The 12,957-nt window shown below is 41.5% G+C and overlaps 1 protein-coding gene across 4 annotated transcripts in view; it reads right to left on the bottom strand.

Annotated features, from left to right (window-relative positions):
• The window catches only part of mre11a (MRE11 homolog A, double strand break repair nuclease), a 111,514-nt gene that overhangs the window by 52,539 nt on the left and 46,018 nt on the right, over window positions 1-12,957 (bottom strand). For all 4 annotated transcript variants that reach the window (XM_072577826.1, XM_072577828.1, XM_072577825.1 and 1 more), the window contains one exon: window positions 7,912-8,038. In XM_072577826.1, the coding sequence (XP_072433927.1) occupies window positions 7,912-8,038 (127 nt within the window). The remainder of the gene's footprint in view (window positions 1-7,911; window positions 8,039-12,957) is intronic.

The raw sequence follows: 12,957 nt of genomic DNA on the forward strand, positions 1-12,957 counted from the left end.
TGTCACTCAGTCCTTGTTCACTCAGCTCTGAAATATTTATCTCTCAGTTATCAACTTTCATTTTCAGCAAATTTAATGGCAGATATTTTAATCTTTGGGGGTTACAGGAACCTAGGTAACGGTTCCAGTTTTGGGTCAGATATTTAATTTGAATTAAACTCTGTACACATAATCAAAGTACTCACTGAACAGTACTGTACTGCAGTCAACTGCACTGTGCGCATAACAAACTGGACACATCCACAGTTAGTTTAATTGAACAGTGGATGACCAGGGATGTTATGATCTTGGTCAAAAAGAAAAAGGAAGCATAAATAAGGTCGAGAAGGAAGGGAACTGATGAAGCTCTTGAAGTATATAAGGAAAGTAGGTAAGAATTTAAAGGAGGAATTAGAAGGGCTAAAATGGGTCATGAAAAGTCGTTAGCAAACAGAATTAAGGAGAATACCAAGGCTTTATATACATATAAAAAAGGCAAGAGGGTAGCCAGGGAAAGGGTTGGCCCACTCACAGACAAAGGAGTTCTATGTATGGAGCCAGAAGAGGTAGGTGAGATCCTAAATGAATACTGTGTCGGTATTCACCAAAAGAAATTGAATTGAGTTGAATTAGCCTTATTGTCACATACTCAAATGAGTACAGGGAAAAGTTTATAGTCGCCACATTACAGCACCATCTTAGGTACAAAGGTACCAAGGTACACATACTTAAGATCAAATTCTTAAGAAACAAAATAAATAATTAGCAAAGTAAAGAAATAAATAGTGGATCATAATAGGTTTTAGGAATAATTTAGAAAAATAAAGTTAAAAGTTCAGAATATCAGTGTTTCTGACCCAATCCTTGCTGGCACCTAGCCTCAAGAGAGACCTCTGCTGCTGCCTGCACTGGAACCACCAACGTAGGCGTCGCTCCACTTTAGGCACCATCTCTTCACGCCTGGGCCCACTTTGTTGACACCGCTTCAGCCATACTCATCCCTGAATAATTATAGCTTGGAGCCTCTACATTCACAAACCACTTCTTCAATCTCTTTGTTGCTACTGTGGAGGATGATCTCAGGGAAGGGAGTGTCAAGTTTCTAAGCCAAGTTGTTATTAAAAAAGAACAGGTGTTATGTGTTTTAGAAAGTATTAAGGTAGATAAGTTCCCAGGTCCTGATGGGATCTATCCCAGAATATTGAGGGAGGCAAGAGAAAACTTTACTACAGCATTTACAGACATCTTTATATTCTCTTTGGCCACAGGCAAGGCCCCAAAGGACTGGAAAATAGCCAATATTGTACCATTGTTTAAGAAGGGTAGCAGGGATAATCCAGGAAATTATAGTCCTGTGAGTTGTCGTAGGGAAATAATTGGAAAAGATTCTCAGGGACAAGATCTATAAGCATTTTGAAGCAAATGGACTTATTAGGAAAAGATAACATGGTTTTGAACAGGGGAGATCGTGCTTCTCTAACTTGATAGAGTTTTCTGAGAAGGTGACAAAGATGATTAAGGAGGGAAAAGCGACTGATCTTGTCTACATGGACTTTAGTAAAACCTTTAAAAATGTCCTTCATGGCAAAAGCTGCAGTCACATGGTATCGGGGTGAGCTGGCAAGATGGATATAGAACTGGCTTAGTCACAGGAGACAGAGGGTAGCAATGGAAGGATACTTTTCTGAATGGAGGGTTGTGACTAACAGTGTCCCAAACAGATTAGTGCTGGTATCTCTACTGTTCATGGCCTACATAGATGATCTGGAGGAAAACGTGGCTGGTCTAATGAGTAAGTTTGCAGAAGAAACAAAGATTAGTGGAGTTGCAGATAGTGAGGATGATTGTCAGCCGATACAGCAGGATATGGATCAATTGGAGGCATGGGCAGAAAAATGGCAGATGGATTTTAATCTGGGCAAATGTGAGGTGATGCATTTTGGAAGGTCAAGTACATGTGGAAATTATACAGTGAATGGTGAACCCTTATCTGGCTGTGCATGTCCACAGATCACTGAAGGCCACAGTGATAAGGCCTATGGCATGTTTTCCTTCAATGGAAGGGGCATTGAAGTGTAAGGATAGTCAAGTTATGCTGCAGCTTTACAGAACTTTGCTTAGACCACAGTTCTGGTCACTGCACTAGCAAAAGGATGTGGATGGTTTGGAGAAGGTACGGAAAAGGTTTACCAGGTTGTTGCTTGGTATGGGGGATTTTAGCTATGAAGAAAGTTTGGATAGACTGGAATGCAGGAGGTTATGGGGCAACCCGATAGAGGTTGATAAAATTGCAAATGGCATGGAAGGAGTGAAAACTATTAGACTTTTTCAGGGTGGAGAGCAATTACCAAGGGACAAAGGTTCAAAGTGCAGAGGGGCAAGTGTACAAGTTTTCATTAGTGTCAATAAAATTTATTATTGGCACTGTTTCTAGTCAAAATTTTCTTTATTTCACACTGGATGCTGGAAATTATTTAATTTGTAAATCCTCTCTGGAAATTTCTATGAACCCCCAGGAATTCATGGTGTCCAGTTTAGGAAGCAATAGCTAAATTGATGGATTTACTTTTGCCTAAAGTAACAAATATGCATTAATATAAATAGCCATTTGATAGTACAGAAGACAAATACTGTTTAAAATACATTCTGTTGAAGCTTTTCATTTTGCATTCATCAGTACAAATCAATCACAAGAAATACATTTATACTGTATAAGAGCAGAGTACTGATTGGTTGGAAAGTGAATTCTGATTGGTCGAGATCTAGCGCAAAGAATGAACCAGACAGATAATAACTGAAAGTTAACTGACAACCTTTGTTCATTTTAGATCAGACAGGCTGACTGACTCATCAAGATATTGGCTGAGGAATGAACGGCTAATATCTAATTTTGTGAAGAAAATCAGCTGCAATGTGAAAGAACACAAGAAATAATAACAGGAATAGGTCACTCTGCCTTTCGACCATGCTCCACCATTCAACAAATTCATGGCTGATCCCAACACTCTTCAGACGCACTTTCTTTCCCTTTTCCCTTTGATTATCTCACTCTTAAATATACACAAGGAGTCTATCCGCCCAGCTATACATGTCAAAGTGTTCCAAAGACTCTCAATGCTCTGAGAGAAGAAATTGGCATCCCTTAATTCCGAGACTGTGTTCTCTTGTCTTAGACTCTCCCATGAAGGAAAACATCCTCTCAGCATTCACACTACCCTTAAGAATCCTGTCTGTCTCATTCTTCTCAATTCTCAATTCCCAACTTGTTTAACCTTTACCATAAGACAATCCCTCCACATCCAGGAATCATTTTGGTGAACCTTCTCTGAACTGTCTCCAATAAAATAACAGAGGACCAAACCTGTCTACAGTACTTCAGATGGGGTTGCATCAGTACCTTGTAAGATGTGTACACATATTCTGATTGCAAAGATCAGGGTCCTGTGTCAGCCATTGTTTTTCATTTAAAAGGTGATCTTGGAATTAGACTCAAAAACAGAAATTACTGGAAAAACTCAGAAGGTTCTGAAGTGGATCCAATACGTTAACACTGCTTTCTCTCTACAGATGCTGCCAGACCCGCTGAAATTTACAGCACTTTCTATTTTTGTTAGAATGAGACTGATATATTCCCTTTAAGTGAAGCCTTCAAACAAAAATAAAATTCTTAATGCATAAAACAGAGCTTCAGAAATTTAAATGGTCACTAATAACACTAAATAAAAATTAAATTGTCACTAAATAAAAGCTACAGTTATCATTTAAGGACCAGTTGCCTGACAGGCAGTTACTGAAAGCCTGATATAAGTGCAGTACAGCGTGCAAATTGTTCTTCTTTGGACTTTGCAGCAACTCAAGTGTCACTATGTAGAATTTCCAACTGTCTTTTTCCAATTTCAAATTCAGTGCAAATTCTTATTTCAATAAATTACTGAAAATAGAAAAATATTCCCTAATATGAACCCTACTGATTGCAAAAAGCCATTACAAACTGGATAGCAAGAGTGGAATGGAGAACATGCATTCGTGTTTATAAAAAGGATGGATGACAGAAGATGTAATAAATAAAATTCTGACATTTCTTCAAGAGACTGATGCTACTAAAGTTATGATAACTTATTGGTTGTGTTACAGGATGAATGATCCACAGGCTAATGAGCTGAAATCCCAGCATCGCAACTTAAGAACTTTAATTTTAAAAATCTAATTTAAAACACTGGCATCAGAAGAACTCCCTCATTCATTTGATCAGTACTTAAGCAATCACTCCTTCAACCAGATCGCTTTCCTTTCAACAGTTGATGGGTTAGATTCTGCCTGAGCAAGGATTCTTATCTTAGGTTGTTAAAGCAAATACAATAGTTGCTTGTCCTATGCACATAAGTTCCAGATGCATATGTAGGGCCCAACACATTGTTTTGCCTCAATTTTTAATATGTTGTTCATGGAAAATGGGGAGGGGGGAGCTATTGTGTGAGGGGTGACAGGGGACACCCATAATTCTATTCAGAAAGGAAGTGCAAGTTTTTGACACAGCAAAAGCGAAACAGTAACAATATAATTTCAAGTCTGTATTCTGTGAAATTTGGAAAGGAAGGGTGGTGCTCACATGCACCTGCTGGCCTTGTTCTACACGGTAAAGATCACGGGTTTAGAAGATGCTGCCACATCAGCATTTGGTGAGCTGCTGCAGTACATCTCAAAAATGGTACACACTGGTGTTACTGTTCATCAGTGGTGAAGTTAGTGGATGTGGTCCCAATCAAGCAGTCTGCTATTGTCAAAATTCGTAAGCATTCTTGGGGCTGCACTCAGACAACTGAGAAAGAAGTGTGTAACTTGCTGCAGGATTCCCAAACTGTGAACTGTTCTTGTAGCCACAGTATTTATGTGGCTGGTAGAGTTCAGTTTCTGCTTAATTGTAAGTCCAGGATGTTGATAGTGAAGAATTCAGTTCATCAAAGGCAATACTTAGATTCCCTCTTATTAGGAATGGACATTGTCTGACATTTGTGTGACACGAAAGTTACTTGACACTTAACAGCCAAATCCTGGATGTCTTCCAGGCCTTCCTGCATATGGACATGGGCGGCTTCAGTATCTAAAGAGTTGCAATCAGAGCTAAAGATAGGGCAATAAACAGCAAACATTCCCATTTTGGCTCTTAAGATGGAATGAATATCATTGATGAAGAAACTAAAGATGACTATGTCCAGGACACAATCCTGCAGAACCTCTGCTGAGATGATCTGGAATCGAGATGACTGACCCAAAAACCATTAACATATTCCTTTTTACTAAGCATGGTTTCAGCCAGCAGAGTGTTTTCCATCTGATCCCCTTTGGCTCTGGTTTCACTACGTCTCCATAGGCTTCCTTCATGTCAAGAGCAGTCAATCTAACCACACCTCTGCACTCAGGTTTTTCATTCATGTTTGTACTTGACTGTACTGAGGTCAGGAATTAATTGGTCCTGGCAGAACCAAAACTGAGCTCCTATGAGTAGGTTACTGCTTTTCAAATGCTGTTGGTTAGCACGATCCTTGGCCCCCTGATTATTGAAAGTGGACAGAAAGAGTAGTAAGTGGCCAGGTTGGATTTGTCCTGTTTTGCTGGAGGGAAAGTACTTGGGCAATTTCCAACATTGTTGGGTAGATTCACCATTGTAAATGTAGTGGTGCAGCTTGCCAAGGGGCACAACTAGTCCTGGGGCACAAGTCTGCAGTACTAATGCTAGCATGTAGTCAGTATCTAGTGGCCCAGTCATGTTTCTTGATATTGTGTGGAGTGTATCAAATTAGAGTCACAGCGATGCATGGCACAGAAACAGATCCTTCGGTCCAACTCATCCTTGCCGACCAGATATCCTAAACTAATCTCGTCTCATTTGCTAGCACTTGGCCCATACACCCTTCCTAATCGTATACCCATCCAGGTGCCTTTTAAATGTTTTACTTGAAATAGCCTCCACCAGTTCCTCTGACAGCTCATTCCATACACGCACCACTTTCTGCCCCTTGGGTTTAAATTTTTCCCCTCTGAACATAAACCTACGCCCTCTAGTTCTGGACTCCCTGACTCCAGGGGAAAAGACCTTGTCTTTTACCTTATCCATGCCCCTCATGACTTTATAAACATCTGTAAGGTCACTCCTCAGCCTCCGATGCTCCAGAGAAAACAGCTCCAGCCTACTCAGCCTCTCTTTATAGCTCAAACCTTCCAACGCCCTTGTAAATCTTTGTTGAATCCTTTCAAGTTTCACAACAGAAGGGAGACCAGAACTGCTCACAAGATTCCAAAACCCAGAATTGTTTGAAGATTGACAACTGTGATGATTGGGACCTCAGGAAGAGGTTGAGATGCATCATTTTTGAGTGAACATTGTTGCCTTGTCTTTTGCGCTGACATGCTCGCCTCCCGCCCCCTGCTGCCCCCCATCATTGTGGCTAGAGATGTTTCTGACATCTACATCTCTTATTAGTTGTTTAATTGAGCACAACCATTCACAACAGTATGGATCAGGACTACAAAGCTTAGATCTAATCTGTTTGTTGTGGGATCACTTAGCCCTGCCTATTACATGCTGCTTCCACTGTGTGGTATGCAGGTAGGCATTTTTAGGTATGTTTTTGTAGTTCCTGGCATGCCATCCTGCGTACCTCATTGAACTAGGGTTGTTGTCCTCGGTTAATGGTAATGGTGGAGTGGGGGGGACAAACCATAAGGTGAACTGTCAGTGAACATAATTCTACTACTGCTGAACACCCATAGCACCTCATGGATGCCCAGTTCCTAAATTTATTTTATGTCTGCCCCATTTAGTGTGGTGATAAATCCACAAAACATAATGGGGGCATATCCTTAATGAGAAGATGAGATGCTGTTTCAACAGTGACTTGCAATGATCATTCCTACAGATACCATCATGGACTGACATTTCTGGCAAGTCAGTTTATCCCTTTCTTTGATTACCACATCACCCGCTGACCCAGTCTGGCAGTTATGTTCTTTAGGACTCAGCCAGCTCAATCATTAGTGGTGCTACTATGTCAATTTTGGTTATGAGCATTGGGATCCTTCACCCAAGAATGCATTCAATGCCCTCTCACCCTCATGGAGGATTACTGACTCATCAGTAGAGGACAGTGGTAGATGATAATCAGTGGGATCTTTCCATACCCGTATTTAATCTGATGCCATGAGACTTCATTGCATTAATAGTCATGTTAACAACTCCCAGAACAACACCCTCCTGACTGAATAACAATTGTGCCCTCACCTCTGGTGGCACTGCCCTGTTGATAGAACAGGATGTATCCAGGGAGAGTGAGGATGTTGCGCTCACGGATAATGTCAGGCTGTTGCTTGAGTTTATTATAGGACAGCTCTCTGAATTCTGGTGCAAGGCCCTAGCTACTAGTATGCAGCGCTTTGCAGAGTCAACAGGTCTAGGTTTGCTGTGGTCATCTCAAATTCCTGAATCATGCTGGGTGACCCAACCAGTTTCATTCCTTTCTTTTGACTTTGCAGCAGTTTAGTACATTTGAATGACTTGCAAGACCATTTCAGTGCTGTAGTTAAGAGCCATCAACATTTCTTTCAGTGTGGAGTCACGTGTAGGCCAGATTAGGTAAATACAGGAGACTGCCTTCCCTAGATGGAATTAGTGATCCAGATGGGGATTCCAACAATCAACAATAGTTACATGATCACCACCTTTTAACTCCAGATTTTAGTGAACTCAAATTTCACCATTTGCTATGTTAGGATTTGAACCCTACCCCAGAACATTAGCCTGGGGTCTGCATTATTTGTTCAGTGACACTCCATTACTGCACCCTCTTGAAATTGCAGCGCAAAAACCCACAGAATGTTTGTAGGATGATACAAATTTAACAAATATGTGTTGCTGACCAAACAACTCAGGCTTACCTTTTTTATTTTTCTGATCCCTATGCCGGAAAAAGTGAACAATGTCCTTAGGGTTGGCAACTCGTTCTACAAATTTTTGGCTAAATCGAAGAGTACTGAAAGGTTCAAATCCACCACTATAATCCACCTGAATCACATCAAAGAAAGAAATCATAAAACTCAATACAATTTATGTTTCAATTTGTGACAAATTGTTGAAATAATTTGTGAACAAAGTCATTACTTTCTTGATATTTTTAGATTCATGAAGAAATTAAGTTGCCTAGAGTTCAAAGCATATTGTTTCTCATAAAAATAACTAACTGAATACTGCACATGACAACTGTGCTAATAACATTTTTATCAATTATGATCAAACCAATTCACAAAATGTCCATAACATTTTGTATCCAACAGCCAAACATAAAGACCTCAAAAGTTTACCAAATAAAATTTTCTGAAGAACTCCAATTAGTCTATTGCAGGACAATTCAACTTGACTGTTTGCTGTAATTTCTGAAAATTGACATAAAAATTGTTTGATTCATTTTCATGTTTAAAGCCTTATAAAATAAGATGTGCATTTAGATTGCATTTTCCAAAAGGACCTTGAATTAAATTTTGCAGCAATTTGAAATGTAATCAGTGCTATGGGAAATAATTGATTCCTTAATGTATATGCGTATAAACGATGACACATCATTAAATCAAGCATCTCTGCTCTATCCTAACATGTTATCATACCATTACCACTACACTCTATTTTCCATAAAGTCATCAAGGTCAAAACAAATCTTCAATCCAGAAAAAAAAACTCCAATTCACATTTTCACGATTTAATTCAAAGAACTCTTTGCAATGGAAAACCTTTTAATATCTAGTTCTCTGCTTTCATAAATTAATGGCCCAAGTCTTCCTTAAAGCATATAGCCTGCACAAGTGGACCAAGATTATCCTTTCATCATTGATTAAAAAGATGTCAAACAAATCCAATCGAAGTTTATGCTAGGGGTTTAAAAACACTTAACTGGAGAAGGGCCAATTTCAGAGGGTTGAGAATGGGCCCGTCCCAGGTGAACTGGAATGCCAGATTAGCAGGCATAATTATAATTGAACAATGGACTGCCTTTAAAAATTTGATGGGCCAAGTACAGCTGAGGCACAATCTCACAAATGTGAAAAAGGAAGACAAAACTAAGCTTGATGAGGAAAGTAATATAGAAGCAGATGAAGCAGAACAAGAGTCCTCATGATAAATATTAACAGAAGTGAGAACCAGGCTGAAAACAGTAACCTTAGGAAAGAACACAAGAAGAGGATGGAAATAAATAAGACTCTAAAAGTCATCTATGGTCACATAAATAGGAAAAAGGTCAGTAAGCAAGAGGGGCGGTGACAATTAGGAACTAAAAGGAAACCTACGTATGGAAACAGAGAACTTACCCGAGATACTAAATATGCTGTTTGCATCTATGCTTACCAAACAAGATGCTGAAGTCAAAGTGAAGGAGGTAGTTGACCACAGAACATCGAACAATACAGCATAGTACAGGCCCTTCAGCCCAAGATGTTGTGTGGAGTATTTATCTTAATCTAAGATCAACCTAACCTACACATCCCTCAATTTTCTGCCATCTACGTGCTTGTCCAGCAGTCGCTTAAATGTCCTTAATGTCTCTGACTCTACTACTACCACTGGCAGTGCGTTTCACACACCCACCACTCTTATGCGTGAGGTGATTCACTTTGGTAAGAGTAACAAAAAGATGGGGTACTGGGCTAATGGTCGGATACTTGGTAGTGTGGAAGAGCAGAGGGATCTTGGTGTCCATGTACATAGATCTCTGAAAGTTGCCACCCAGGTAAATAGTGCAGTGAAGAAGGCATATGGCGTACTGGCTTTTATTGGTAGAGGAATTGAGTTCCGGAGTCCTGAGGTCATGCTGCAGTTGTATAAGACTCTGGTGCAACCGCATCTGGAATATTGTGTGCAGTTTTGGTCGCCATACTATAGGAAGGATGTGGAGGCACTGGAACGGGTGCAGAGGAAGTTTACCAGGATGTTGCCTGGTATGGTAGGAAGATCCTATGAGGAAAGGCTGAGGCACTTGGGGTTGTTTTCATTGGAGAAAAGAAGGTTTAGGGGTGACTTGATAGAGGTGTACAAGATGATTAGGGGGTTAGATAGGGTTGACAGTGAGAACCTTTTTCCACGTATGGAGTCAGCTATTACAAGGGGGCATAGCTTTAAATTAAGGGGGGGGGGTAGATATAGGACTGATATTCGGGGTAGGTTCTTCACTCAGCGAGTCGCAAGTTCATGGAATGCCCTGCCAGTAGCAGTGGTGGACTCTCCCTCTTTATGGGTATTTAAGCGGGCATTGGATAGGTATATGGAGGATAGTGGGTTAGTGTAGGTTAGGTGGGCTTTGATCGGCGCAACATCAAGGGCCGAAGGGCCTGTACTGCGCTGTATTCTTCTATGTTCTATGTTCTATGTTCTAACCTACCTCTGACATCTCCCCTACACCTTCCACCAATCACCTTAAAATTATGACCCTCTTGACAGCCATTTCTAACCTGGGGAAAAAGTCTCTGACTATCTATGCTCTCTATGCCTCTCATTACCTTGTACACCTCTAGCAAATCACCTCTCTTCCTTTTTCTCTCCAGTGCGAAAAGCCTGGGCTCACTCAACCTCTATTCATAGGACACATCCTCCAATCCAGGCAGCATCCTGGTAAAACTTCTCCACACCCTCTCTAAAGCACCTACACCCTTTCTATAATGTGACGGCCAGAACTGAACAAAATATTCCAAGTATGGTCTAACCAGGGTTTTATAGAGCTGCAGTAAAACCTCATGGCTCTTAAAATTAATGCCCTGTTGAGGTATTAAATAGAATGAAAAAACAGTTGAAGAGGTGGTACTAGAAAAGCTAGCTATATTTAAAATTTGTATGTCACCAGGAGAAGATGCCAAGGATGAAAAGGGAATGAAGGATAAAAATTATGGAGAATGAGCCATCTTCCATCAATACAGCTGCACTACAAGATGAACTACAAATGTTTCATCTTTTTCAAAAATTGACTAATCAATTTTAAATATAGTTAGGCTTTCCAATATCACCTCTTCAGCAATTTTTAGTCCATCCAGTATCCCAATTATGTCTTTCACATTTTAAAAAAGATGTAAGTAAGAGTGTAATCCGTTTAACCTGTGGTGGAAAAGTTTTCTGAAATGATGGTACAGGAGGAAGTTAGTAGTTACAGTCATTCCTCTACATCTGCAAGGGTTCCAAACTAACAAAATACATTACTGAATGGGCAATTCAAATGTCAGAAGAAAGTGAGGACTTCAGATGTTAGAGATCAGAGTCAAAGTGTGGTGCTGGAAAAGTACAGTAGGTCAGGCAGTATCCGAAGAGCAGGAAAGTCAACATTTCGGGCATTAGTCCTTCGTTAGGGATAAAAACAATGACTGCAGATGCTGGAAACTAGTTTCTGGATTAGTGGTGCTGGAAGAGCACAGCAGTTCAGGCAGCATCCGAGGAGCAGTAAAATAGACGTTTCGGGCAAAAGCCCTTCATCAGGAATACAGGCAGAGAGCCTGAAGGATGGAGAGATAATAGAGAGGAGGGTGGGGGTGGGGCGAAAGTAGCATAGAGTACAAAAGGTGAGAGGGGGAGGGGATGAAGGTGATAGGTGGCAGGGGGGAGAGGGGAGGGTGGAGTGGATAGGTGGAAAAGAAGATAGGCAGGTAGGACAAGTCATGGGGACAGTGCTGAGCTGGAAGTTTGGAACTGGGGTGAGGTGGGGAAAGGGGAAAATGAGGAAACTGTTGAAGTCCACATTGATGCCCTGGGTTGAAGTGTTCCGAGGCGGAAGATGAGGCGTTCTTCCTCCTGGCGTCTGGTGGTGGGGGAGCGGTGGTGAAGGAAGCCCAGGACCTCCATGTCCTCGGCAGAGTGGGAGGGAGAGTTGAAATGTTGGGCCACAGGGCTGTGTGGTTGATTGGTGTGGGTGTCCCGGAGATGTTCCCTAAAGCACTCTGCTAGGAGACGTCCAGTCTTCCCAATGTAGAGAAGACCACATCGGGAGCAATGGATACAATGAATGATATTGGTGGATGTGCAGGTAAAACTTTGATGGATGTGGAAGGCTCCTTCAGGGCCTTGGATGGAGGTGAGGGAGGAAGTGTGGGCGCAGGTTTTGCAATTCCTGCGGTGGCAGGGGAAGGTGCCTAGATGGGATAGTGGATTGAAGGGGGGCATGGACCTGACCAGGTAGTCACGGAGGGAACGGTCTTTGTGGAAGGCGGAAAGGGGCATGGAGGAAAATATATCCCTGGTGGTGGGGTCCGTTTGGAGGTGGCGGAAATGTCGGTGTATGATTTGGTTTATGCAAAGGTTGGTAGGGTGGAAGGTGAGCACCGGGGCGTTCTGTCCTGGTTAAGGTTGGAGAAGTGGGGTCAGAGGGCGGAGGTGCGGGATGTGGATGAGCTGTGTTGAAGGGCATCTTTAACCACGTGGGAAGAGAAATTGTGGTCTCTAAAGAAGGAGGCCATCTGGTGTATTCTGTGGTGGAACTGGTCCTTCGGGGAGCAGATACAGCAGAGGTGGAGGAATTGGGAATACATTTTTGCAGGAGGTAGGGTGGGAAGAGGTGTAATCCAGGTAGCTCTGGCGGTCGGTGAGTTTGTAAAAAAATGTCAGTATCAAATCGGTAATCAATAATTGAGATGAAGAGGTCCAGAAAGGCGAGGGAGGTGTCAGAGGTGGTCCAGGTAAATTTAAGGTCAGGTGAAATGTGTTGGTGAAGTTGATGAATTGCTCAACCTCCCCGCGAGAGCACGGGGCGGCGCCAATGATGCTGAGTTTACATGTACAAAATTGTTAAAGATGGAAATGCAAATGAAGAAGGTTGCTAAAAAAGCATACAGGATCCTGGGTTTTATATGTGAAACAGCATACAAAAGCAGCAAAGTGCTGATGTAACACTGGTTTGGCCTCAACTGGACTACTGGATACAGCAATCTTAGGAGAATACTGTCCAAGAGCTTTGGAAA

This window comes from Chiloscyllium punctatum, chromosome 9, assembly GCF_047496795.1.
Source record: "Chiloscyllium punctatum isolate Juve2018m chromosome 9, sChiPun1.3, whole genome shotgun sequence".
Lineage (NCBI taxonomy): Eukaryota > Metazoa > Chordata > Chondrichthyes > Orectolobiformes > Hemiscylliidae > Chiloscyllium > Chiloscyllium punctatum.